The sequence below is a fragment of the Suillus fuscotomentosus genome (assembly GCF_016647785.1).
Source record: "Suillus fuscotomentosus strain FC203 chromosome Unknown F5891scaffold_44, whole genome shotgun sequence".
NCBI lineage: Eukaryota > Fungi > Basidiomycota > Agaricomycetes > Boletales > Suillaceae > Suillus > Suillus fuscotomentosus.
Window position 1 is genome coordinate 272684 of NW_024539556.1, and position 25762 is coordinate 298445.

The 25762-nt window shown below is 44.6% G+C and overlaps 8 protein-coding genes across 8 annotated transcripts; 3 read left to right on the forward strand and 5 right to left on the reverse strand.

Annotated features, from left to right (window-relative positions):
• Window positions 1-6226: 6226 nt before the first annotated feature.
• On the reverse strand, window positions 6227-6846 carry F5891DRAFT_1129842 (uncharacterized protein; the record flags this gene model as incomplete). Its single annotated transcript, XM_041364448.1, has 2 exons — window positions 6227-6376; window positions 6433-6846. 2 exons carry the CDS (start codon window positions 6844-6846, stop codon window positions 6227-6229), a joined length of 564 nt encoding a protein of 187 aa, XP_041223299.1.
• A 3649-nt stretch (window positions 6847-10495) lies between these two features.
• Window positions 10496-12098, forward strand: F5891DRAFT_982455 (uncharacterized protein; the record flags this gene model as incomplete). Its single annotated transcript, XM_041377212.1, has 7 exons — window positions 10496-10578; window positions 10626-10632; window positions 10821-10853; window positions 11070-11344; window positions 11392-11535; window positions 11789-11881; window positions 11945-12098. 7 exons carry the CDS (start codon window positions 10496-10498, stop codon window positions 12096-12098), a joined length of 789 nt encoding a protein of 262 aa, XP_041223300.1.
• A 978-nt stretch (window positions 12099-13076) lies between these two features.
• On the reverse strand, window positions 13077-14668 carry F5891DRAFT_1191655 (uncharacterized protein; the record flags this gene model as incomplete). Its single annotated transcript, XM_041367478.1, has 6 exons — window positions 13077-13514; window positions 13548-13655; window positions 13702-13833; window positions 13885-13968; window positions 14016-14135; window positions 14186-14668. The coding sequence occupies 6 exons, from the start codon at window positions 14666-14668 to the stop codon at window positions 13077-13079; spliced, it is 1365 nt and encodes a 454-aa protein (XP_041223301.1).
• A 1128-nt stretch (window positions 14669-15796) lies between these two features.
• Window positions 15797-16063, forward strand: F5891DRAFT_914425 (uncharacterized protein; the record flags this gene model as incomplete). The annotated part of the gene is made up of 1 exon (XM_041373684.1): window positions 15797-16063. A coding segment is annotated over one exon (267 nt), but the record flags the coding sequence as incomplete, so codon positions are not given.
• Window positions 16064-17007: 944 nt separating this feature from the next.
• F5891DRAFT_956765 (uncharacterized protein) lies at window positions 17008-17881 on the reverse strand (the record flags this gene model as incomplete). The annotated part of the gene is made up of 3 exons (XM_041375426.1): window positions 17008-17285; window positions 17344-17505; window positions 17578-17881. 3 exons carry the CDS (start codon window positions 17879-17881, stop codon window positions 17008-17010), a joined length of 744 nt encoding a protein of 247 aa, XP_041223303.1.
• A 651-nt stretch (window positions 17882-18532) lies between these two features.
• F5891DRAFT_1191656 (uncharacterized protein) lies at window positions 18533-19246 on the reverse strand (the record flags this gene model as incomplete). The annotated part of the gene is made up of 3 exons (XM_041367479.1): window positions 18533-18769; window positions 18819-18917; window positions 18977-19246. The coding sequence occupies 3 exons, from the start codon at window positions 19244-19246 to the stop codon at window positions 18533-18535; spliced, it is 606 nt and encodes a 201-aa protein (XP_041223304.1).
• Window positions 19247-19581: 335 nt separating this feature from the next.
• On the reverse strand, window positions 19582-19872 carry F5891DRAFT_1191657 (uncharacterized protein; the record flags this gene model as incomplete). Its single annotated transcript, XM_041367480.1, has 2 exons — window positions 19582-19667; window positions 19719-19872. The coding sequence occupies 2 exons, from the start codon at window positions 19870-19872 to the stop codon at window positions 19582-19584; spliced, it is 240 nt and encodes a 79-aa protein (XP_041223305.1).
• A 3205-nt stretch (window positions 19873-23077) lies between these two features.
• On the forward strand, window positions 23078-24584 carry F5891DRAFT_1191658 (uncharacterized protein; the record flags this gene model as incomplete). The annotated part of the gene is made up of 8 exons (XM_041367481.1): window positions 23078-23202; window positions 23258-23303; window positions 23455-23562; window positions 23614-23807; window positions 23857-23995; window positions 24048-24236; window positions 24356-24444; window positions 24497-24584. The coding sequence occupies 8 exons, from the start codon at window positions 23078-23080 to the stop codon at window positions 24582-24584; spliced, it is 978 nt and encodes a 325-aa protein (XP_041223306.1).
• Between the last annotated feature and the right edge of the window lie 1178 nt (window positions 24585-25762).

A 25762-nucleotide genomic window follows, 5' to 3' on the forward strand; every position in this document is an offset into this window, starting at 1 on the left:
CTCTGTACAGAACGTCCCAGCAACATAGTAAATAAACCAAAACCAAGTCACAATTTGGGCATTTTAAAATGCCAAAGGCAGGAATTGAACTTGGAATACTATGAGCAAAGTAACAAGACATAGCTACCACTGCACCATAGTGCCTTTGATATATATAAAATACAATAACATTTATACCAATGTTACTCAAGCCTCATAATGTTTTCAACAAGTTGTACAAAATTTAATAAGCTTTGCTCTAAACTAAGGCTGAGTGTAATGTTTCACTGAAGAAAAGATCTATTTGAACTTTGAGACATTAGACAACATAAAAGTGATAGATTTGAACAAGGGCAAATTGTACAACTTGTTGAAAACATTATGAGGCTTGAGTAACAGTGGTATAAATGTTATTGTATTTTGTATATATCAAAGGCACTATGGTGCAGTGGTAACTATGTCTTGTTACTTTGCTTGTAGTATTCCAAGTTCAATTCCTGCCTTTGGCATTTTAAAATGCCAAAATTGCGACTTTGTTTTGGTTTATTTACTATGTTGCTGGGACGTTCTGTACAGAGCTGTACAGAAGGGACCAAGCTGTGGCTCTGTAGTGCTGTACAGAGCTGCACAGAAGATTGTAGTTTGCTGATGTTTGAGACAAACAGGTTTCGTGCTTGTGATCCAGTATGCAATACCCGGATGCGAAAGGCCCGTAACACCTGCGCATACCAGAAAGGATGTGCACCCTCATGTTCTTCCCTTGACAAGGTCATGACATTGCAGTTGTACCCTGGTCTCATCGAGTCTTGGTCACGTCGCATATCATAGGTGGTGTAATTGACTCGAAAACGACAGTGATTGCTGGACACAAGATAGATTGTCAATGAAGTGTAGGTCATTCCTGTCTGAATCTGAAAATATACACTCATCACCATCATACTCAAGCTCCAGTATATGAGACAAAAGGTGATTTTTGAGCTTTGGGATGAAGTCCTGTTATACAATATGTGGGTTAGATGACATAAGCAAAAGATTCACTCTTACTTTGACGGCGGGATCACATGAATGGTCACCAAGGTAAGCTGCAAGATTGATGACATTGACCCAGGAATCGGAAAGATGGTGGTGAAGTTCCGGAACGTTTGCAATGGGATCCTCTATTTCAACACTCTGCTGCTGCCGTCTGAAGCATGTGTGCCGCCTCTCATGCTTTGCTAGTTGCATTGGTACATCTTGTTTGTTGGTCATCCTATAGAATTTCTTGATGAGGCGATGTGCCACCTCTCCCTGCATCAAAGTGAGCCAGGAACAGACATCATTGAATAATGCCCCTACTATCTGTGTAGTATAGGAATCGGTGGTGCCAAATAATCTTATAGAGTGTATGTAGTCTCCGAGGGCATGTAACTTATAGGTAAAAAGGTTGAACGATTTTGGATGAGGTCCGGTCCGCTCAGCTACTTTGGGTCTTGATTGAGATTCAAAGTCATGTTGTCTCTGATAACAGGCAGCCATCTCGCTAGGAAGTTCTGTGGTTCGAAAAGCTGAGCAAGTACATGCACAGAACCTTCGAAGTTGATCTCCCAGCCTTCGGAGCGACTGGTCCAGTAAATGAAGAGTGTCATCGGAGTGGAGATGCATCTTGGCCAGGGCATGCCATTCAGCCATGTGAAATAAGAGAACCCTAATAATACTATCATGTTCCCCTGGGAAAAGCCCCTCGAAAGTGGGTATGGCGCACTAGAGCATTAAGCTAATTCAAATGCATTGTATATGTAAGATGCAAAGCTACCTGAAGCATGTCCTCAAAATGTCTAGCAACTCACTGTCTCATTGATGAAACACACTTAGGGAAGCGTCGAATTGACCCTTTCCCAAAGGAAGGAATTGAGTGAAACCTAGTGTGTGAAGACATCAAACCTAAGAATGAAGTAGAGTTGAAAAAAACGATGATACCTTTCGTTGATAATGTCAATTTTCCGAGGGTCAATTGCATATAGCAACCGCATCAAGTGCATCATCACTCCTTTGAGTACCCCAAGTTCAAACTCGTGAAGTAAGTCGACTACGATGATGGGGAAGAAGTCCAGCTCTGGTAGTGAAAGATGGTCTATGAAGCTGTTCTGGGAAATGTCCGAGTCAACCATACTCAATTAATATTACATGAACACAATCAAACTCATGATAGTAGGCACCAAGGAAAATTCCTTCAAGAGGCTCTCCACTAATGTTCCCTTGATCGGAACACCACGTGTATATATGGCATTGCATGCTTTGGAGACTTTCTCATTGAAAAATGTTCGTAGCCTGATTCATCCGTTGTGATGCATCACGTAAAAATCCTATGCGATCAAACATTGACTTGGGTGTTAAACAGCGGGGGCACGGACAGTTGCCTTTGTCACAGTATGGTTGCGAGGAGAACTCTAAAATAATCAATGGCCTACTAGTCACAACATAAAATATAACGAAGGGAAATCAGACTTACTTCTCAGGGTAATCTGCTGAATAAGTGAATACTTGAGGGAAAACATGTTGATATACTCCATCATGGCACTTGACTACAATGCCATCTTTGTAGGCATGGATAAATTCATCGTCGAGCAGGATGGACCACACTGCATGGAACAATTCCCGCTTACAGTGGGTAAGTATATCACGGTAATTCTTCCTTTGCAGGAAGGAAGAAATGAAGCGTGTAATGGCATCTGGTAGCTGTGTGAGATAGAAATCAAAAGGTATCTTGTGTTGACTGATGACTGAATGACTTACTGTGGGAATAAAAGCTACTGGGTGGCAAGCACCAGAGTTGGGATCTGAACGGACATATTTTGATAGATTGCCAAAAAACAGATATACTGGCCATGCTGATGTGTTCCCAAACTGTGTTAAGTGAGTGGAATCAGACCAGAACATGAGGCCTGCAATAACCCTTTCCAGTTTGCAACCGTCCTCTCTTCTTTGTTTCTGCAATTCGTCATGAGCCTGAATCCAAGCATCGGAGGTATAAAGCTCATCATAAAGTCGTTGCTCTCGTCCAGTTACTGGCGATTTCCAAATACGCTTGAAAGGCGTTAGGTGGAACCTGTTTTGACAACTGTTCCGAAAATGCAGCTTTGATAACTGCAACGAGTGGCCGGTAGAGGAGCCCAGAGACCGAGAACATGCGGCCATTGCCTTTGAGATTTTTTTCCTTGGATGGAACCATTATCTTTACATCAGTTTCCTTCCAGCCATCTTGCTGAAAAACATGCCTGGAACGTCCATGTGATCCTCAGGAAGCATCAAAATGCTTCATCTGAGCGTCAGGATTAAAATTCTCGAAATCTTTCAGATCGAAGTCCTCTGCCCTCAACACCTCATTCACCAGACATTTGGTCTCTGCCACAGACTTCTGATCACTCCCAGTCACCAACCAAGACATCAAGCGCCAGACCGACATACTTTTCCATGGCCATGGTGGCCGTGTTGTAGAAGGATCACTTGAGGAGGCCATCTCAATGTCCTGTGTACTGCTGTCGTCGATATTGGATTGAGGAGGATGTATGTGTATGTTTGATAGATCATCTCCTGATACAGCTGCATCTGGATCGTAGGTGGGGCGATGTCGATATTCACGAGCAATGCCAAATTTGTTGAAGCAGGTGCAGATGGAGTCGAAGACATGAAGAATTACACGTTTGGGGAGGGAAGTTTGTTGATGCTGAATAGCGGGTGGTGGCGGTTCTGGAAGTTCATCCCTGTATTGTAGTGGTAATCTCCACATGCGAATTGTGCGTGAATTATGACTACAGTCCAGGATGCTAGAAGGGTCTTGTAGAGGAGAACCCACGCCTGAACCAGATGGACTCCGATTGCCACTGATTGAATTATCGGATGGGGGTGGAGCGACTTGGATGGGGTGGGGCTGATCAAATATCAGGGGAGTACTATGGTTGAGAGTTGACTGTTGTGTTCCGCTACTTGAGGACAAAGGCATAGCCTATGATACATCATGCTACCACCGTTGGAGGATGATCTAGTGCGTAACACTTACTCAGGTAGTGTCATTGGCCAGGAAGGGTGCAGGTTTTACCCTCTTGAATGCCCTGCTTTGCTTTGGGTCTTCATGAGCCAGGTGTTTGAAATGCTGGGCCTGTAGATTCATATGATGCTTGTAATGGTCACAAGCCCTACGGTGTCGACCAAGTCCTGCATTGTCAGAGAAATCACAGGGGCACGGTGATCCACATCACATGCGGTGACAATCCATCATTAAAAGAGAAAAAGCGATGTAGAGACTCGCGTGTCTCAATGCTGAATATCCGGCCTTTACCCATACATTCCTATATGCTACAGCTCTAATCCTAAGGACCAGTCTCGCGCGCACTCACGTGCGCCTTATCTGTACTCGCGCGCACTTATGCGTGCCTTCTCCTAGGTCTTCGCGCTATTGTCCGTCCATTCGTCCCATGTCCTTACTGATTTGCTGGTGCATTATTCCTATCTTGTCCATTGAACTAATGAAATCTTCGGTCCGACGTCCGCGCTACATATAGAAAGTCTATTTAAACTTAGTTATAATTAGAGTTGATATGGTTACTCGGTTCGGGAGCAGCGCTCGGAAGCGCGCCGCTTAGCGTAATCTCCATTCTTAAATACAGAAGGGTTTCTTTTGGTTCTGGTACTTACTTTCCCCTTATCTGTGTGTACTGGAAAGTGTATAGATCACCTCCTCACTTGATATCAGATCTTATTCTCCTGTCAATCATCCATCTGTGCATTCACTCCTCAATAGGACCTTTCCTTTAACGCTCAAGGCGCACCTTCGCATCGCGCGTGCGCATTCTAGGACCTCCCGCTCACGCGCGCATCTCACACGCCTTTGCCTCGCATCACGTGCGCCTTCGCGCGTGCTACCTTCTCGCGCCTGCTAGCAGCCCGCCTAGCTCATACAGTCTCCCTCAAATCTTTATTTCGAGGAACTTCTCTCAGTAGTTGTCCTTCAGGGTTGAGTCGTTGTCTCGTATCCTGGTCTTGAAGTAGAGCACCCATTTGTTTCAAGTGTTTCGCCTATAGTCAAGATTCCTCTTCTACAGCGAGACAGAAAAGTACACAGGAAGTCACAGTAGCCCTAATTTTCATTGTTGATCAATTCCAAATCATTGAGCTGATGGTCAGAAGTGAAACAGAGAATCAAGACACAGTCGCAGCACAGGCTTACATTAGCCTTCACTGTGGGGACGTGAGAACTGGCAGCTTCATCTTGCCAAATTGATGCCAAACTACCATCACTGTTTCACTTGACCCACAATGCTTTCCCACCACATTATAAAGATATCTATAACACCAATCTACACGCCCCAATTCCACTTGTCCTACACACCAGATAGGAACTTTGCAGTACGAGATGTCTGGGTGCGTTAGAATCCAGGTTGATCACCACTGAGTATGAGTCAATGGCCCTGTCAAAATCACTTGCAGTGAGGGCAGCATCTCCGCCAGTAAGAAGGGGCGCACTGGTTTTATTTTTCGTAAAAGCTAAGTGAAATGTGGATGAGGATTGTAGCCTGCATGACATTGCAAACTCCAGACTTACTGTTGAACCATCCAAGGCAGATGGCCCTCATTGTTTTGTCGATACCAACAGTCCCAGTCGTGTTTTCACGCCATAACAAATAAACGATGGGCGTAGGAAGTATGGTTGTTCGGATTGGTGTTGACATCTTGGGCAAGTAGTTCTTTGGCGGTAGATAAGTCCCTATTTACACATGCAATACGGGCAGTTGTGATGGCTAGGATCTGCACGAAACATGCTCGAATTGTAATATATATGAGTCAAAGACAGAAACATGCCTTTGAGTGATGGACGTAGGGAGTATGGTTGTTCGGTGGTAATATCTTGTGTGGGTAGTTCTTCGTCAGTAGATAAGTCTCCATCTATGTATGCATTGCGGGCTGTTGTAATGGCGATAGTCTGCAAGAAGCATGTTCAATTTGTGGTATATGAGTCAGGGACGGAAACATGCCTTTAAATGAGTACCCTTGCTGTTGCTGTTCTGCACCACAAGTGTCAGGAAACGTGCGGCTGTGTTGGTGCCGCAGATTATGCTCTGGTACAGAGTCAATCAGCTCAGTCGTCAGCCTCACCAGAAGTGCAGGTGACTCACCGTGCTCCTCAGTATATCTGATGGGAGGCTTTTCAAAGACGGCTGCATCAAAACTTCGGGCAGTTGATATGAAAGATGTCCTATTTATGCGCCCTCTGTCATGAGGTGAGGCTAGGCTTTCCCATGGAAATTGCGAGGGACGTGAAGAGCACTTCCCATGCTGTATCAAGGGTACACCAGAGCCGTTCGTCGGCAATGCCTAGTGCAATTGTATTGCGCCACGTGCTGTGCACTTTGGTAATGTGACGCTCACCATATAGGTATCGGCAATTTTCTGAGTGAACTGTCTGAGAAGAGGCATGACAGTGGTAGGATCATCGAGGTAGAGTTGGGGTGGGGTGGGTAGTGGCATAAGTGACCCAAGAAGGTGGTCGATACACTTCATATATAGGAATGCGGAGAGTTGAGGGAAGATCTCAGGGGCAGGGATGCACAACGGAACCACTGGCACTTTAATCTCTTGGCCTGTGCACTCTGCGATTGCTGGTGTTAGAGTAGGTAGAACCGGAAGGTTCGCACAGTGGATAGCAAAAATGAGATTGTGTGCAGGAAATAACGTAACACGACAACAGCGAGCAGGGGCCGGCTGGCGGGATGAGAAAACCGCGAACATGTGGGTGGGCACGTCAGACAAAACATCATTGACAATTATCGAAAGTTCCCGCAGGAGGACATTGGAAACAGGTTCAGCTTTGATCCCTGCAAGGACACAAAGCATGCTGAAAAATGATTCGTCAAATGATTGATCAACTACCAGATGAATAGACTTACTCGGGCCCAAGGCATTCTAGTCCATCGTGCATGTAATTGATCATGATGGGTGTGAACAAGTTCAGGTGCCACAGCCTGAAGTGTGGACACCGGGATCTCAATGGGCTTGGGTCGAGCGAGGAGTCTGGGAAGGGAGATGATCTTAGACACTGTTGTTGAGTCCCCCATCTTGACATTGTGAGAAATAGTGGGGACATCCATCCGCACTGGAGAAAGAGGGTTTTTGGACGGAGTTTGCTCCTTGGCCTCAGTTGAGAAAGGTCAAGAACAAGAAACTACACTGACATATCTTGCCGGTCCTGTTTTTTTTGCCTGCTGATTAGACGCAAGACGGGGGTCAAAGGCCTGAGGAAACATATGAGAAAAAATGTGGTTGCTCACGATTGGTGGGCGCAGGTGGGCACACAACTGTTGGACATCCCGAGATGCCGAGTTCGTTCCGTCGATCTTGTGGCGTGAACTTTGCAAATAAGAATTTGCAGTACAAGGATTCACGACCTCGATCTGAACTGCAGATTTTGCTGGTTCCAGACAGTTATCAATGACGATAGGTTACGGTTCGATTTGCTGATTTGCCGCAACTTATTTCGAAGTCCGATCACTGTTTGTTCTAGTCTTTTGAACTATTTGTTAGTACATTGCGGTCACAGGAGGTCACAAGCGGTTGTGTACTTACAATAGACATAGTTTGACCACTCCAGAACTTTAGTACCGACCGATCGACCCCAGCCTGACTCAGACAGACTTAGAGACGATGGAACGAAGCCATGGTTCAAATATGCAGCATCGGTAAGCCAGTTAGAACTTGAAGAGTGCAACTTGATATGCTTCTTCAAGAACGGTGCACCACTGCTTCGTTCGCGGTCCGCTGAGTCGGGCCTATGTATAAGCAGTTAGTATCCATTCAATAATACGAACTGTGTTCACATGGAACAAACTTCGGCAGAACCTGCGGGAGTGTATTCGATTAACAATGACCATTGAATCATAACCTGCCTGCAGGCATTGACAATTCTCTTCTTTGTAATGACAGAACCCTCACTCGAATCACCGGCCTCTCGTCCTAACCCCTCACTCTTCGCTTCAAAGCTTCATCATTTGAACCTGCACTGACCCTGCCAGTGCAACGACAAAGTCAAGAAGTTAGCATCATTCTCGCCGATACTTACAGATCAATATCAATTAATCTTTAGTGAAGCTGGTATTGCAAGTCATGTCACGTCCGCGGCAGGCATGACTGGCCAAAATGAATGAGGCAGTGGACACCAGGTCGCAGAATGAACCAGTTGTTCTTTCAAGACTAGCAGCACGCAAATAGATTGAGTGGAGAAATATGTATTTCTGAATTGCAAAGAGTGGAGTGCTGCCAGAGACTGGTTAAAGTGAGTGATTTATGCGAGAGAACTCACTATCATGAACTATGGCCCCAGTGATGGCAGGTTGTGATACATGGGTCGTAATTGAACATGTTTCTGCAAGTTCTACCTGAAATTTCTGCCATCTGACCTGAGCAATAACAATTCTGCCAGATTGATCAGAACCGTGCCCATAAGTGTATGCAAGATATGAAAGCTGGCCATCATCCTACAGTGTTCCCCATCCTTAGAGATACCATTCAAGATCCCCTCAGAAGATTCCATATCATCTCGCACAGAAAATGTGTTTCTCCTTCATCGCCATTGTTGCTGCTTTGACAGCATCTATGCATGTCAGTGCATACTGTTTGAACACACCTTGCAAAACTACTGTGGATTGCTGCACAGGCACGGTTTGTGGACCTAGCGTGAGTATGAGCAGGTCGCTGTGCAACCAGGATCAACCACATGACTCACCTGCGTGCCTTAGGATGGAGCTTGATTGTTAGTTAGGTTACAAAATTGAGCCGGCAGTACGAAGGGCTGTGCAGACAGTAAGTCATACTTCTACTTTCGCTTTGGTACCATGGCAGACAGTGCAATGCCTAGTAGTTCGCAGTCAATCAGTACAGTTGTTTTGGGACAAGTTTTTGTATTGTTCGAGCAATGTGGATGTTTGAACTTATCTGAAAAATGATCGATTGTGCCTAGTCTTACTCATGGTTCACTGAGCTTCAAGTCGAGTTCGAGGGGCTGTTGAAGGTTCAACAGAGCTCCAGCTAAAGCCGTTTCTGACATTATGGTTTGACCAGTCAATGATGTTAATTGGCCGACTACGCTACTATCCCTTCCATGGACCACTGCAATCGACATCCCCGTTGCAATGACAAAGGGAAACTAGGAGACGAGCAATTCATAGTCAGCCAACTAAAATGACAATACTATCCATGGGACCCACAAAATTATTAGCACATCTAAGCTTGATCTGGTTGGCCAGCACCAGTAAATGTCTCCCTGCCTTCATGCCACGCTTGAAACCCATCTGGAATCAATTGCATTTCCGGCGCATTCGTCGATAGGTATGTGGGGATGACCGATTGCTCCCAGGCTGTTTGCTTGAAGACTAAATAGTATTTGCGAAGCTAGAACGCTGTGCACAACAATATCTAAAATGTCGAGGGCCAATCCACAAACGCGGTGTTGGTCAATCAGCATAAATGGGAACAACAAATATTGGAATGAATTGGAGTGCTAGTACTAGTCAGTGTCTTTGTTCTTCCCCAAGGCAGTGGAACATGGACATACCTGAACCCACAAGCTCCAGCCTAGTGAAAACACTCCAATTCAGGAATACAATAACGAGAATGGCAGCTGTCCAGCCCTTTGTTTGTGTCCAAAGCAACAGACTCAGTGGTCTCCATGATGCCATCTGACAACGAAGGCTAGGGTCCCTAAACGACGACTACTGGTACTGAAGACTGAACCAAATGGAGGTGCACGCCCGCGGCTGTTTTCGTCGATTGGAGACTGCATTGCATCATTTGCATGTTGGTTAAAATCAATATAGATATAGATACGCGTTCTCTAATAAAATTTCTGGGTACACAGAGCAAACATCACGGATCGGACTTCGAAATTTATCACGGCAAATCGGCAAATCGAACCGTAACCTATCGTCCACCATAATGAATGCTGGCTTGGGTCTCTGCAAATGTTAAGTATTAGTCCGTAAAAGGGAGCATTTGTGTTAGGGAACTGACTTGGAGACCATAGTCATAACTTGCGATAGCTGACCAGAGCCCATAACTGATACCTTTGCATTCTGTTGTGACTGTTATCACAATGGACTCCATTTCAAAAAGTCCAGACTTATGGGCCACATCCACAGGAACCGCGGGGACAAGGCACGAACAGTGAAACCATCCATTAGCGGTGAGTGCTAAGGACGAGTGCGGGTGGTGACAAGGTGTGTTAAATGGTAACAGTTAGCATTATAAATGAGAATTATAGAGTTTTTAGAGCAAAAATATCGAAACTCGGCCATCATTCGTCGTCAAACTCATCCTCACCCTCTCCTATCTCTTGGACTGACAATGCAAGCTGCTGCGGGTATGTTGCTTGACCACTCAGTGTAGCTTCACCACGCAGATAATGTCCTACAGCCTCCATCAACACCTTTACCTTCTTTGCTTTCGTGCTGGGCATGTTTTTGGCAGCCGGCATTGCTGTGTTGAATCTGCGATGCCAATGAATCTGAAGGTCAACTTCAGCACTACGAAGCTTGCTGACTGGGAGGGAAGGATGAGTCGCCACCAAGACCGAAGGTGGGTGCAAATGAAAAATTGATGGTGCTAATGCACGAAATTTGCAGTCTCTCGGTTAGTGTCTCGGCATTCTCCCACAGGTGGTTGCATTGCGCTCACCAGGACCCTCCACCCCATCCAGCAGCCGTCCAGAGCTCCTCCGTGGCTCAAAAACATCAATTTTCACTGCCTACGGCGTCCACAACCTGTCCAGGCTCTCCCGCATTTAGTTCACTGCTCTATATTTGATGCTCGCGGTGTAGTATCAACCAGTCTTGCCCAGTCACGCAGTGAAAGTGAGTGATTTTATGGCCCCCCATTCTTGCTTTCGACACTCTTCCCGATTCAATGACGCCTTCATAAGGCAAAGTGTCTCAGAAGGCTACACAGTGCTTGAAGACGCCTCCAGGAGGCGAATTTGAGAGGAACATGTGTAGCGGGGGCTTAGACCCTACCATCTACTATATTCAGTCCCAGAGTGTTTTAGTTGTGCTGAATGCTGCTTACTCTAGATGCATCGTTTACCTTCTCAACCGGCTCATCTCGCTTGCCAAGCTCAGAACAAGCTCAGTTCCAAATGGAAGGCGAAGAAAAAGGCTCACCCTACCGAAGTTCATAGCCTAACCCATCGTTCTCCCTCAATTCCAGCGCTCACATATGCCGGGGGCTCAAAGACTTGTTCCCCCACCATTCCCACCATCGCAATCGACAATGCTATAGATGCTATCAGTGGAGCCGATGCTGATGGGGAGGTGTGGACTGAGGAAGATGTGCTAGCTGCTTTCAGGTATGTTGCCTTGCTCTATTGTGAATCTAAGTTGACAAGGTTGTAAGTATCTGTCCGCTTGATGCTCTAGATGATGTGGCTGGCGAGGATGATGATGCATTCAGTGACACCTTCACTAGCGACTTCACTGATGACTCGGACGACCCCGATGCAGCCAAGGAAATGGGTAAATGCCCCAGCAAGGGAACAGGGTAAACGCCCCACCAAGCGACCAGTGAGTGGAACAAGCCTTATCTTATTTATTTGTCTTCATGGTTGAGTTTAGTCGTACGGAACATGGCAAGAATGAACAGTTCAAGCTGCCAACTTCAAAAACAAATGAAGAAAAAAGTAGAAGAAGCCCTAGTTAATCAAGGTAATGCTTGGAATGTCTTGCGTGCATCTGAGTGTGAAGCTCATTAACCATCAGAAACATTTTCACTCATATTTTCTGATGCCATCAAGGAACGTGCTCACCAACATCGAGCTCCAGATCATTGGAATGAATCTGAAGACCCTCTTCGAGAATGGCTTGATGAAACAATGCCTCGGGTGGCTGTAAGTCATGATGGGGTGCCGCTGGTGCTACATGTGCCTAATGCTATCAACTCTTGTGGAAAGGTATGTTCCCCTTCACCCAGCTATGTCACTTCTCATATCTGTCTCATTTCAGCAATCACTGACCCATACAGTACATCAGTTTGGTTCATCTGTCAAGCTTAATAAGGGCCAGGGTGCCGACCGCAAAAAGCAGGGATTCTGCAAATTCCTATAGGATAGTGCCTGGCCAGCTAGCTGGAGTTTTTAAACTGGTCTCTGCGTGGCATGCAATCGGACATACGGTATGATCTATCATAACAATTCGTCATACTCATCTGATGCATTTGCATTATCCAGCACGATCCACCCGTCATCTCTGGGGATACAATCAAAACTGCAACTCATTTCTCATTGGCTACCCAAGTAGTACTGGACCTGGAATTACTCAACTGCCAGCTCAATGCCCTCTTACAGTTTATCGATCCCCCTCAGTTCCTAGCCATGGAGAAATTTGCTTTTGCCCTTCGGGAACACTATCCTCATGTCAGAGCATGGTCCGCCATTGATGGTCTCCTCTGGGAGGGACGATCATTCCAGTTCAACCGCCAAACCCCCCTCCATCCAGATAGTACAGATCCTGTTAACTGCTGGGTAGCGTTAGTAGCGTTAGGAGAATTTACTAAGGGACACCTGTTCATTCCTAGGTTGAATTTGTGGCTGTTTTATGAACCAGGTACAATTATTTTGTTAAGAGGGCACATTCTCCCTCATGAAGTGGAGGCATTCTTTGATGGACAGAGGATATCTATTGCGCATTTCACCCATGAATCTTTGGGGAAAGCCTTAGGCCTCCACCTCCCTTAGCTTTATTATGCTTTCATCGCTACTACTGTTTGTATACATTTGGGGTACACACAAGGGACTGTTTTAGCTTACTTTGCCCTTGTATTGATCATCTTTGTTGGTGTTCTTTGTTGTTTCTAAGTCTATGGTGCTGGATCTGTTCAACTATTCTTCACACACAAAACTCACACACACACATAGACGCGATACACACACAAATGAGATGCACACACATAATCACTCCTTCGCACACCAGTTGATGGAACATGCAGTATTGTTGCCTACAAAGCAATTCTTGTGCAGCCTCGTTATCTCCTGCTGATTCATGTGCTTGGGTGCGCATGGCACTGAGCGTAGCATCTACATAGTTTTAAAAATTTCCTGTGGTCCACTTTGCTATGTGGCCTTCGAGGCCAAATCCTGAATCATCACCATCCTGGTCTACTTCACAATCTCCATCCTCCGCAGCTTCATTACCATCGAGAATTCCACTGGCATCAGCATCGGCATCGGCTTCAGCATCACCTTCATTGCTGTCATGCCTAAGGGTGTTGTCCTCATTGCCAGCAACATACTCTGTGTCCCCATTGTTGCCAGTATCAGCATCTATCTCACCTGGTGCACGGATGTCAGACTGGTGTTCTGATATGTTGATCCCCAACTCTTGCTCCACTTTGCGATGGAGATCCCCAGCTAACGAAGGTGAGATGAATGGCGAATAACATTGTTTGATATTTGCATCCTTGTAGTCACTAGTTCCGATCAGGAACACACGCAAGCAGCGTCGCTGGGACAAACTTTGGGTTTGCTTTGAAGGGTATTAGTAAACAGAAGCACGCACAAGAAATGCAACTCTATTCCAGTGTGAAGCATCGGTCTCCATACTGCCAGATGCCAGTGTTTTCATAAGTTCAACAACACCAATGCGCTTGACAAGTGATGCAGTCAACTGAGCACCAGTTAAATTTGAATTATAAATGAATCAGTAAACTCACCTTAATTTTAAATTGACCACGAATAGTTGCAAGCACCTTTGTCACGATCTTGCTCAGAGCAGTCTTGAGCTCAGCATCTTCGAAAATGATCGGCGGAAGTTTAAACATGTCGGGATGCTCACAGATGAGATCCTAGATAATCGTGGTCAGAATACAGTGTAAGGTAAAATATTGCTTTATTACCATGACATGGCGTTGAGTATCTACAACATATGCTGTTAGGTTCAGAGAGAGAAGGACTGCTGCCATATGGTGCTGGAGTAAATTCTATGACACATCAGTATAATCCGGATAGGTTGACATATAGTCCCAACCTCGAGATCCTTGGAGTAAAGAAGGTCCTTGCTACAGTTCAATTGTGAGTCCTGCTGACTGAGGGAGAATTGAATGATGTTTGCTTGGACATCAAGGAGCATCATTAGAGGGTCACCACTCTTGATGTGTTCATGAAATAGGTGTTAAAGGAACATGAAAAAGGACTGACCTGAACAAATGGCATAAGGAGGTGTTCTGGAATACTCTTTCTCTCGCACAACTCTTGCGTATGAGTTTTCAGTCGTTTGAGCCGCTCAGGTGCCAGCTGGTCATCATTGAACTCATTTCTGGTCCGTCGGATACCTGTGCTGATGGGCTCATCAAAGTTCGGTGAGCTGGCCCTCAACATAAGTGGGTTTGAGAGGCCTGGCTGCACTGCTCCAACGATATTTGGGTGAATCTGACCAGCTGAAGAACTATGGCGGATTGAAGTGGTTGAATGAGATGAAAGTGGGGCACCGGCAGTCGGACAGTGATGAGAGGCTCTAGAGCTTGGGCGATTTGGCTGTGTGGAACCAGAAGTACACCGTGCACTGGATAATGAGCGAAGAGGGTGCATTGATACCATCATCTTGTCTGAGTTGAACTTGAACCATTGAACCTTCGACGACCACCAAAAGAATTTGGCCTTGTTTGGCTGTGTGGCAATCATAAGGTTTCTTGAAATACTCCTGGACACCAAACCGTCATAGGTTATTAGAGACAAAAGAGGGAGCAGCTTGTATCCACAACAACTAGGAGGGGTTAGTGAAAGCAGAGAGAGTGATCACACAAGACTCGGATGTCAAGAAAATGAAGAGGTTGTCTTATTTTGTGCAAGGTGTGACCTTTGAGGGTAGAGTGGCTTGTCTTTCTACCTGTGTGACTTCCATAAATTTCATCTCTGAGGTTGAAGTCCAGCTGCTTACATTTGTCTGAGCTTTCTCATATGGATGATAAAGACCAAAATTTTTGCATCCAGAAGTAATCAGCTGGGCATGCCACTTATGAATCCCTGAGTCGAAGTGCTTGGGCAACATGATGTTCCTCCATGGACAAGTAAGATCCACCCTTTCGGGGGCATGCAGTGCAAATGATTCAGTTCCTGCTGTCAGGGCAGGACTTCAAAACTGAAAGTTTGTTAGTATAGCTTGTTTACATTTTTCTGCTCACTTTTACCGTCGATATGGTTGATTTTATCCTTCATTTTGATTGTGCTATGTATGTCACGTCTGAGACTTTGTCTTTCAGAAGTTGACCGAAAAAGTCATGTGATGTGCAGTCACTTTGCAACGCTGTGCATTTCTCTGCTCTCACATCTCATCGCGTCTCCATGCAGTCCCACAGTAGTATTTCTGCTGTCCGTAGCTCAACAATCTATCCTATTATTGAAATCCTGGACAGGCATAGCGCCACACTGCAACCTCTCGTGATTACAGTTCATTTTCCAGGGATTCTTCCATGGAACATTATCGATGAGTGCCGTGGTATTGTAAGTCATTCTCTGTGTGCTTAGAACTTCAACCTATTTAATGTTGGTTTTACTAGCCCCTTCATTTTTCCATATCAATGGAAGAAAGATACCAATCAGTTACTCAAACCTGCAGTACATGCCACGGCAATTGATAGTCTCTCTGATAATGCACCATCGGCATATTCTGATGATGTACGCATAATTTTTTCTCAGTATCTTTTATTATTTTAATTTTGTGCAAAGTCGCAGTCAAAAGTGGACGACGAATTGGAACATTGACAGCCAAGTCCAGTTTTCGGTTTTCAATGTATTCCAAGTCCTGAGCAAGATGTCCCCATCCCATTCCTACCCCTTGAACCTTCTTTTGATACTAGAAATTGCGTGCATTGGGCACATCTCCATGATCAAATTGAGAATTGGCTTGTCTCCTTGGTTCATACCAGCTCCTCGCAGTGGACATGGGGTCGAGACATGTTTTGGCTTGCATTTGTCGCTTTGAACCCATGTTTTCCGAGTGGTACGTGGCATATGTGGAATCCAAGTATATCGTTGGAAGGCAAATTCATTGAGGAGTGGCTAAAAAAGTCGTCCATGGGCATCGATGCTACCAAGATACCGGAATTCTCGAAAGTCCGGCGGGTCCGTCTGTCCGTCCTGCGGGTCCGTCTGTCCAGGAAGTCCGTCCGTCCATGTCACCTCAGTATGGCTCTGTCTCCCATGGGTGGCACACAACGCCAAACTTACTATGTCATTGGGGACACAAGCTTCCGCCATGCGGCACCAGAATTCCTGTTCAACATATAGTATATAAACATTTGCCGGTCCAAATCAACCTATCCTTGCTTCTCTTTCCCGCTCTTCTCACTTGTTACCCTTTTTCCCGACGCCTGCCCTTCTTGCCCGCTTCATTCTTGGTCCACATCACTACCCTTTCTTTTCTGACCCTGGTGGTATGTTTGTCTGTATCTTTTTCAAAGTGAGTTCATCATTTGTTCCCTCTTTCATACCTAACTAACCGCTGTGGTCTCAACACAGGTTTCTGTCTTAGCTAATTGATACTCGCCCTGGGCCCATGTCTTTGTAAAGACTCAAGTAATGTCGGCATCAGGCGAGTCAGGCGATGGTGCTGAGCCTGATTGAACTGTAGAGTGTGACATGTGTGGTGATAAGCTGCACTGGTTCAAATGCCGTAGTATCGAGAATGGCAATCAAGGCAGGTGGATGGTCAAGGTATGTCCACTATTGCTTTACTCTCTTCTTTCTGTTTGTTCCCTGATGGTGACATGATATCCTAGTGCATAAAAACTGATTCTGGCAAGAGTACATGCAACAAACCTGCAAAGTGCTGCATGTTTTTCCGATTCGCTTACCGTCGAAAGGGCAGCCCCTCCTTATCCCCAAAAGCCATTGATCCCCATCATTGGAAATCACCACCACGGAAGCTGAAGCCTAAGGTGAAGTGTATCGTTGTCGGCTGCAATTCTCACAGAGTCAACACACTCTGCTTGCGGCATGTTTGCTGCAAGCACTGTCGTGCCTTAGGTGGCTGTGAAGGGGTCGCAGATCACACTGATATGCATGGCCCATCCACTGGGAATCTTGAAGTGGATGACAAACTGCACGACCTGCATGATCTTGTGCCTTATGTAAACATACCAAGCAACGTGCATCATTGTCTTCCAGAGCTGACCCACTGCAATGTCGACATAGTGGTGCGTACCAACTTGAATGGTGTCAGGCAGTCCTTCCGTGTGGTCATAGTAGATACGGTCCTTGTCGCAAACTTTGTAATTGTGGTGATAAGTGATTTTGCAGCCTGGCGTGCATTCAACATTAACTCTGGTCAGTGACAATGAGATGGATGTAACACGCACGTTCGCATTGCATTGCAACATCATAGGCAGGTATTGTCCCATGTTCCAGACTCACATACACAACTCGGAGTTGTTCAACCTTGTTTAAAAGTAGCCCATTTGCTCGTCGTTCACAAGTTGCTTCTGTACACATCTTGAATGGAGGGTAGAACGTCTTGTAAGCTATATGGTCCTTGATCAGTACATAGCCTCGAGTCAATTCACACCGGCACTGACTCAGGCCATGGCAATAACCAAATTGCTCAAAAAGTGAGTGGGTGTTGTGCTGCAGTGTGAATTTGTCTTGCCAGATATCATGTTTTAAGACAGACCAGCAGATTTGCACCGAGTCTTGTGTCAGGGAGCATGCAGAGCCCAAAAATAAAGACACGCTAGGAGGCATGAAGTCCGGAGGTGTAGACACATCATATGTTGCAGGTTGAGCTAATATCACGTCTTGCTTGATGGCAGAGGCCAAGGTGACAAAGGTCAGAATAGTTTCGAGTGAGAGTCCATGAATATTTGAAAGTGCTTGGCCTATACATGCAAGCTCGACCATTGTAACAACTGAAGAATTGATTGATACAGGGTAGTATACCAACAAATGTAATGCTATGTTTGGTGCTAAGTTATTTGCCGCCGGCTGGACCAGACAGACAGACAGACAGACAGACAGATAGACAGACCGGACTTTCGAGAAACCAGGTGCCCTCGATGCTACGGACTGCATGAACCTGCATGATTATATTTGGGAATCATTCTCAAAGCAGGCCGCACTGTTCTACCCTCAACCGCTTCTTCCTGCCTAGCTTCTATATAACACCCTTTTTTGTTATACTGCATGTACTCGGATGCCTTGTGCAGACAATGATATATCCTTGTGTATATTATTTTGTGGTATATCATTGTATCATCAGCGCAAATACTATGCTTCTACCATACTGTGACCACTGATAGGCGTCAGACAAGGCCTCAATATAGCGCTCAAATGTCTATAGTTGTCCGTGTGGCATGTATACAAATGAATCTGTGCACAGGTCACATATATTAGAAATATTAGACATATATCTGATGAAGATCTGGCCCGACATATTTTCAGTATATGTCACCAAAGTCATTGATGGTATGGTAATTTGTACAGACACATATTGGGAAAGCTGATTCGCTCAATGTTAGTTGTCTGATCGTGTTTAATACAAATATATTACAGCTACTTTGTGTTGAGATTCTCCATCACCTGACACATCCTAGAAAGAATTACATTGTGTCTTTCAAGAGCTGTCTCAATGCCGGACAGTGCCTCAACCAAAGTCTTTGATGGACTCTTTGTGTGTAGATTGAACTCGAACGGTGCCTGTAGCTTCCTATGCTTCCTTGGTGTGGTAGGATTCATGGATGGCACCCGTTGTGGAGAGTTGGTTAAATTATGGCCGAAGCAGCATGGACTCTGTCAGAAAAATTATTTGTGGAAGGAGAACTCTTGGAAGCTCACTCACAGCCTGGATGTCTCCACCATCTGAGCATGGCCGCTTTCTCTTCGAGAGAGGCAAAATTTTTGTATCATCTTCAACCCGGGCATTCCAGTCATTGACGTCCTTGAAATAAAAGCGGTGAGATCAGATCGTATTCGATAAATGTCTGAATGGCATGTTACCCGCTTGAGTTGCTGATAATACTCCTCTTCAATCTTCTCAACAAGCTTGATAGCATGGTCTACATCTGAATCTGAGGCGTCTCTATACCCCAAATTGCCCACCCCAGGTGTACAGTCTCCACTGACATCATGGAGACTTTGTAGGCCATCAAACGGGTCATCTGTGGCAGGGTTGGTAGTACTAGCATATCCCAATAAAATTTCAGCTGCATCATTACGGTCAGATGGGTGAGAGTCATTGCTGTAGCGGCGGCGTTGGGAACATGACATTGTGACTCAGGACTAGTGGGTCAATCATTCCTCTGGTTGCCACTAACAGTTTAAACATGCTTTGAAACTGTATTTCATATCAATGCTAGATCTGAGATAATCTTGTTCCACTCACCGGCGTCAGTAGCTTCATGTTGGTGGTACCGGCTGGATCATGTCACAATTGACGAGGTGCCAAGCCCTTCAGTGCCCTGTAAGGAGTTGCAATATTACATTGAAATCAACCCTGGACTGCGGGTTTACTATCTCAGTCAGTATCAAGATCCACTTATATTCTATTACAGCACTAGCTCAGATGATGGCACACAAGTCACCGTGAAACAGGTCGCTTACTTTCAGTGGGATTCTTCATATTTGCCCTGCTGTTTGTAGATTATGCCGAGATGGAAGCAAATTTCATTTGCCTTGTCAAAATCTAGTTCTGCAGAATGGGTATCAACCAAGATGCTTTAGGAAGTAGAAGAAGTCTAACCTTTGTCCATCTTAAGGACAGAAGTGAACACCTCTTCGGCATGGTTCAAGGAGCCATACTGGTCATAGAGTATGCCGATACCATACCACAACTTGGGATCCTCCTTAGCGGTTGGTTGACATGAGGACTGATGGGGATATGAGTAGGTTGACATACCTTAGTAAAGAACAGGTTCTCCGCATGCCAGAAAAGTCCAAGATGTGGAGCTTTGTGACGTTAGAGCTGCATGCATTTTACCCCAAATGATTGCCCCTAGATGATTGCATTGATGGATGCGGCGCCAAACATGAATTAGCACTGTTGTTGACAGACATTATGAGAGAACACCTACATTGCCACTCTGAGTTTTAACATCCTTAAGAGGTCTGGTCGCTCCTGCCAGTGGGGGACAGTATTGGGTTAGAGTCATTCAAGATCCGAGTATCCGAACTTCAAGTCTCCAACACATCTTGTGTCTTTGTTCTCACACACTGGTTAGGCAAGTGTCTGTATTGTGGCTGAGCAACGAGAACTGGGAGGCAGAGAGGAGCCAAAAGCTACTCAGATGTGCAATGATAACAATCAATCTATATGCATAGTAACTTCAATTCACCTCTTGAAGTTGGACAAAGTGCACTTCAACTGACTTCGAAACAACAAAGTCAACCGAATTCTCACGTTCTCAAAGCAAAGCAAAGTTACCTCAAAGTCAATTCACTTCGGCGGCAACACGAGTTACGAGTCTACATACTACCAGTATTTACCCTCATGGAATTGAAACCTGGACCTCAGCTGCACTTACCACTGGAACTTGAAAGGGAAATATTTGTCTTGGCCGCCAATTCTCTGCAGAAAGAGGCATGCCATCTTCTCCTTATTTCATGGAGGGTGTATGACTGGTAGGCACTCAACTCACCTCAGGCCCTGGTTTGGTACATGAGAACTTGCATTTGTTATTGCAGGACAAGGAGAATTCTTTATGAAAAAGTTGTGCTATCTAATGAAACTATGGCGCACCTTTTTCATCAGTCCATTCACCGTCAGCAACACTTTGCAGGTGAAACTATCAAGTCATTGTGTTTCGAAGGCAATGTGCAGGTCAAAACTGCTGCAGAGATACTCAGACTCTGTGAATCTCTAACCAATCTTGCATTGCGGACATCTCCATCTGGTTCCATTGAAGAATAGAGCTTGCTGCTTAATTTGATGGATACATGTCCTCTAACATCACTATCACTCAGTGTCTCCCTCATTTTCAATCACACCTCAATCATTTCACTTTCTGGAGTCAACATCTTCCGAACCATCACCCACCTCGAAATTCTCAATGGATGGGTGCTGTGGGGATCAACGATTGGATTAGAATACCTTCATCAGTTGACCCATCTGTCCCTGCCCTTACACACAAAGCAGACGAAGTCTTCACTAGTGATGCCCCTACTTCATCATCTACATTTGCAAATTTTGATTTTCCACGTATCAGAGGACATCAACACAGTTCAGACATTTCTGCAGCGCTCAGACCTTCTTGACCGCTGCATTGTGCTTATGAGTGACAACCATGTTGACTGGAATCAATATTAACATAGCAGGTTCGTTTTATCATATTAAAATTACAAGTGCCAATTGCCTAATTTTTGCACCAGGAGGATCATTAGTCACAAACGAACTTGAACACTAATACTCTAGTCTCGTCCTCTATGAACTCAAATGTATCTGTTTTTTCTAGTCCATCCAAGTCATTGATGATCATGGTGCTGACACTTATTACATCCTCTATTAAGCCAGGACGTCATGTTGTGCAAAATGAGTTGGAAGGACCCATCCGTCATGTCACCCCCCAGCAGAGCCCTACATTAACTGTACATTTGATACATTCTGACGGTAATATGGACTCAATACATTTGATTTCAAAGTAAATGTTTCATCCTCTTTGATTCAGTCTTGAATGTCAAATTTTCAGCGCTTCATCCTTCAAGTTCTTGTGAAGTGAATATTCTTACCTTGTGATCCTTGTATTAAACCCTTCGCAGGATGCATTGCGCTTATAGTGTCAATGACATGGACATAAAAATCCATGACTGTCACAGGGCACAGGTTGTAAAATACTGTGAGGCTTTCTGGCGATGCAATGCACATGTCAACGACATCATCCAATGTCCTCACCCCCATCATTTTTAAAGGGGTGAGTAATAGTTCTGGCCATTTTCGCACTGGTTCTTTGTCGTTAAGCTGCGCCATAAAGACTTCGATGGCGGGATATGAAATTGATGGATCAAGCTCAATTTCCACGTCAACAAGTATGCTTGAAGCAAAATGATAGGACCTTGATGTGAGCAAACTGCGTGTATCTTTGAATACTCACCATCCTCACCTATTTTGTTCCATCATAGCTACTGAGATGAGGTTAAGTTTGCAACACACCACCACTTGATAGGCCCAGTGATGATGACAATGTCATTCATGGGACACTATTCAATCATCAAGGAGCCACAATGAACTCCCAAGTCCTGTCCCTTGCCATTCTGGCTTGTTCCGCCCGAACAATATTGTGAAAGGCAAGACCCTGTTCTTTGTCCAGCTCCGTAAGTAAATAGAAGCAGTAAGATGGAAAAAAAAAATCTGGTCTAGTATCAATATGAAAGTAGCTGTAATGCTCCCAACCATTTGGAATATTGTAATTGAACTATTCTAACTACTTTCGTATCAACAGACTCCATTCTGTGCTTTGCCGCTTTTGTTTAGTCATAAAGCTCGACTCATCAGGGAAACGTAATTCACTACAGAGTGCTAGCACGCTAGCACTCTGTAGTGAATTACGTTTCCCTGATGGAGGCTCCTGCTTGCCAGTGTTACGATACAGAAGTACCCCTGAATGTAAACTGTCAACCAAGTTTGTCGGCTCTGTTAAGATCCTTGGAAAGTTCCATCAGTGGGAGGGTACAATCAGTTGGATCATCCTGACTCATCATGAGGTCACAAGAAAGCCGTCGTGCTAATGACCAGGTTGCTAGCCCTGAGCGGAAGACATGGTCAATTGTGAAGACAAATGGTATAGTTGTATATAATATTATCAATCAATGATCACCGGTTACCGGTCATACACTGCAAGGGGTGCTTCATTGTAAAGTGGACTCCGAAGTTGCCATTCTGAGGTACCACTAAGTGAGACCCTTTTGTTTGTTGAGCTCCAACTAAACAAACTTTTAGCGGTGAACGGAACAAAATTAAATCTGGTCAATTGATATGGAAGTAGCTGTCAGTCCTTGGCAAAGCATAATCATTTACTCACGGCATCAATCATTGTTTGGTTCTTCAAGTTGAAAAGCTCATCTCAAGTGTTTACTGTACGTCGGCACCTCTTATCGCATCCTACATCTATGTCTCAGTTGCCTGATGATGATTTGCCTGCTAGTTCAGAAAATTATAACGCACTGAAACGGCGCATTGCTTTTTTAGAGGAACAAAATGCTGACCTCCAGGGGGAAAGTAACCGCAGCAAAAGGTGATGTACTAATGGTTGATTACTATGTGTATCTAATGCAACTGGTTTCTGACAGCCGTAATGACCCATACCTTACTTCTGGCCGAGCTATTTGGCGCCTTGTGAGCTTGATTGACCGAGTTGAAGATCTGGTTGGAGAGTATGATTGAAGGACTGCTCTAGGTGATGAAGACAACAGTTTACAACACACAGAGGAGTAGGAACACTTACCTCAGTTTGATTGTTTGATCTGATTTGTTAAATTTTAGTTAGGACCAAATTCATGAGACATTTCAATGTTTGATACGCTGGGTCCCATGTGTCCGTAAACTTGTCTACTCTGAAAGTGATGGGTATCAACTTAATGCCGCATATCAAAAAGTAAGTTGCCTGTTGTACATATATACGATGCCAATGCTGCCCTAAATTCAGCTCAACAGGGCAGCAGATTCAGCCAGAGGCGACGATGCTGCTTCCTTGAAGTTAGTAGTTACCTCCTGGCTGAATGAGAGTCTTCCTACCCCCAACCCACCTATCCACTCACGGGACAAGTCAGGATGTGGATTTTACAATGACACAACGGGAGAACTCATCTGTCCAGTAGATTTTAAATGGACAGATATGAGGTGCGATCTTCTAATTGGCTTACATACTGAGTGCTGATCATCACCATAGAACAAAGGAAGGTATACAAAATTATGAACCTACCTTTCAAGTTACTGCCCACTCTTGGCCAACATTTTTGTATAAAGATGGCAAATATGATCATGAGGACCCAACAACAGGGCTTTTCAAAGGTGCTCTACTTGTCAGGGTGTGTTGCAGTGTCTACATCCTAATTTCCGCTCATGATGATTGGCATCCAGGCTTTCAAACACATCTTCACCTCACCTAGTTCTGCCGGTGAGATACAACCTGACCAAGATGAATTCTCCCGGGAACCACGATACAAGCGGTCAAGGACCTCAGGTGAATGGCGCACCAGGTCTGATGTCGCAGCGCTATTAGGGATGCGATCAGTTCAACCTAGAGCCATTGCATATTCTGCAGTTCAGGTATGTTACAATCTTGGATCCCGTATCTCATACTCATGCAACTCCAAAACTAGTTACGATTTGCCCTGTCAAGCTGTGGATCCTGGTGAATTATGGATGATGAGTTTGATTATCGCCAGTTTTATGTCTACATCCTCAATTACTTCGAACACCCGCCAACATCTGCAGCCAAAACCTCTGTTGAGGCGCTTCTTGTTTGGTGGAACCGGTGAGCATGTCTTCAGTATACTTTCTATCTGTTTATGTTTTACACTTCATAGAATAGTTTTTGGCCCTCGCAATGTGGCCTCTTATTCGCCTCAGATCGCTGCAAAGTATTCAGTTGCTAACACTTCAGCCAGATGCTGATAGGTGGATGATGTCATGATGCAAATACATGTACTACTAATTGTACCTACTAGTAGATACACAATGACAAAATTATGTTGTTCTCCACTCAAAAATTGGTGGGATATGCAAAGGATGAACAGGATTAACCGCAGCGCTTCACAGCTTATAGATGACCTTATATGTGCAACCCAGTAAGAGAGAAACCGACCAATAATGAAGACAATATTTAGATGACAATTCACTGTCACAACATTTCATAATTATATCCCACCCTCAAGGTGAGTCGACATTGCAAAACATTCCACAGATAAGCAAAATTGGATAGAAATGAAAATAGATGACCTAAAGATGACCAGTTGACAAATAGTACGAGACTGGTGCAGTGTGACAAACAATCCACATTAATTATAGACTTTCAAACACGTATCGAGTAGGGATAGGTATGATGTGGTCCATGGTTACTACTGTAAGCTGGACTCATGTGACAAATTGAGACAACTGGGTCATAGCATTTAGGATTATAATGTAGTATCTAGTATTAACAATTCTGCCTGAATGGGCCGGATGATACCCAATGCTCGAGGAAATGCGATGTAAAATTTAAATTACATAATTGCAGTGTTACTAACCTTATGAATGTCATACCATAGTTTGTCATCTCAAACTTGCCTTGTGTCCAAATTGTAGCTTTTTGGGATAGCAGCCCGAATGATATCACCAGAAGTGATGTGCTCCAACAAATGCCATGTCAAATTTAAATTACATAGTTATTGCAGGATTCCACCTATTGCCAAGTTACATCTTATAAACGATGTACCATATTTCGTCATATTGAAGTGGCTTTTGTCCAAATTGTAGCTTTTCGAGATAGCAGCTCAAGTTATATCGCCAGAAATGAGGTTGCTGGTTTCAATAATACTGGAAGAGAAGTCAAATCATCTTCATTGTGTGAATCATTGGCAATGGAGTTTACCCTTATAATGTTATATATGGCTCTACAGACTAACATGTAATGATTTTACTAATTGTAAGAATTAGATATACTGTAAGGTGGGTACAAGGGTTTGTCGTAAAACTTGCGTTTCAGTGGTGATGCACGACGCTGGATGTCACAGTTTGTGACACCGTGTGACCTTGTTATGACTGCGGTAGATAAGTATGAGCGCCCCAGTAGGAAGAGTCTCGAAATACTTGAC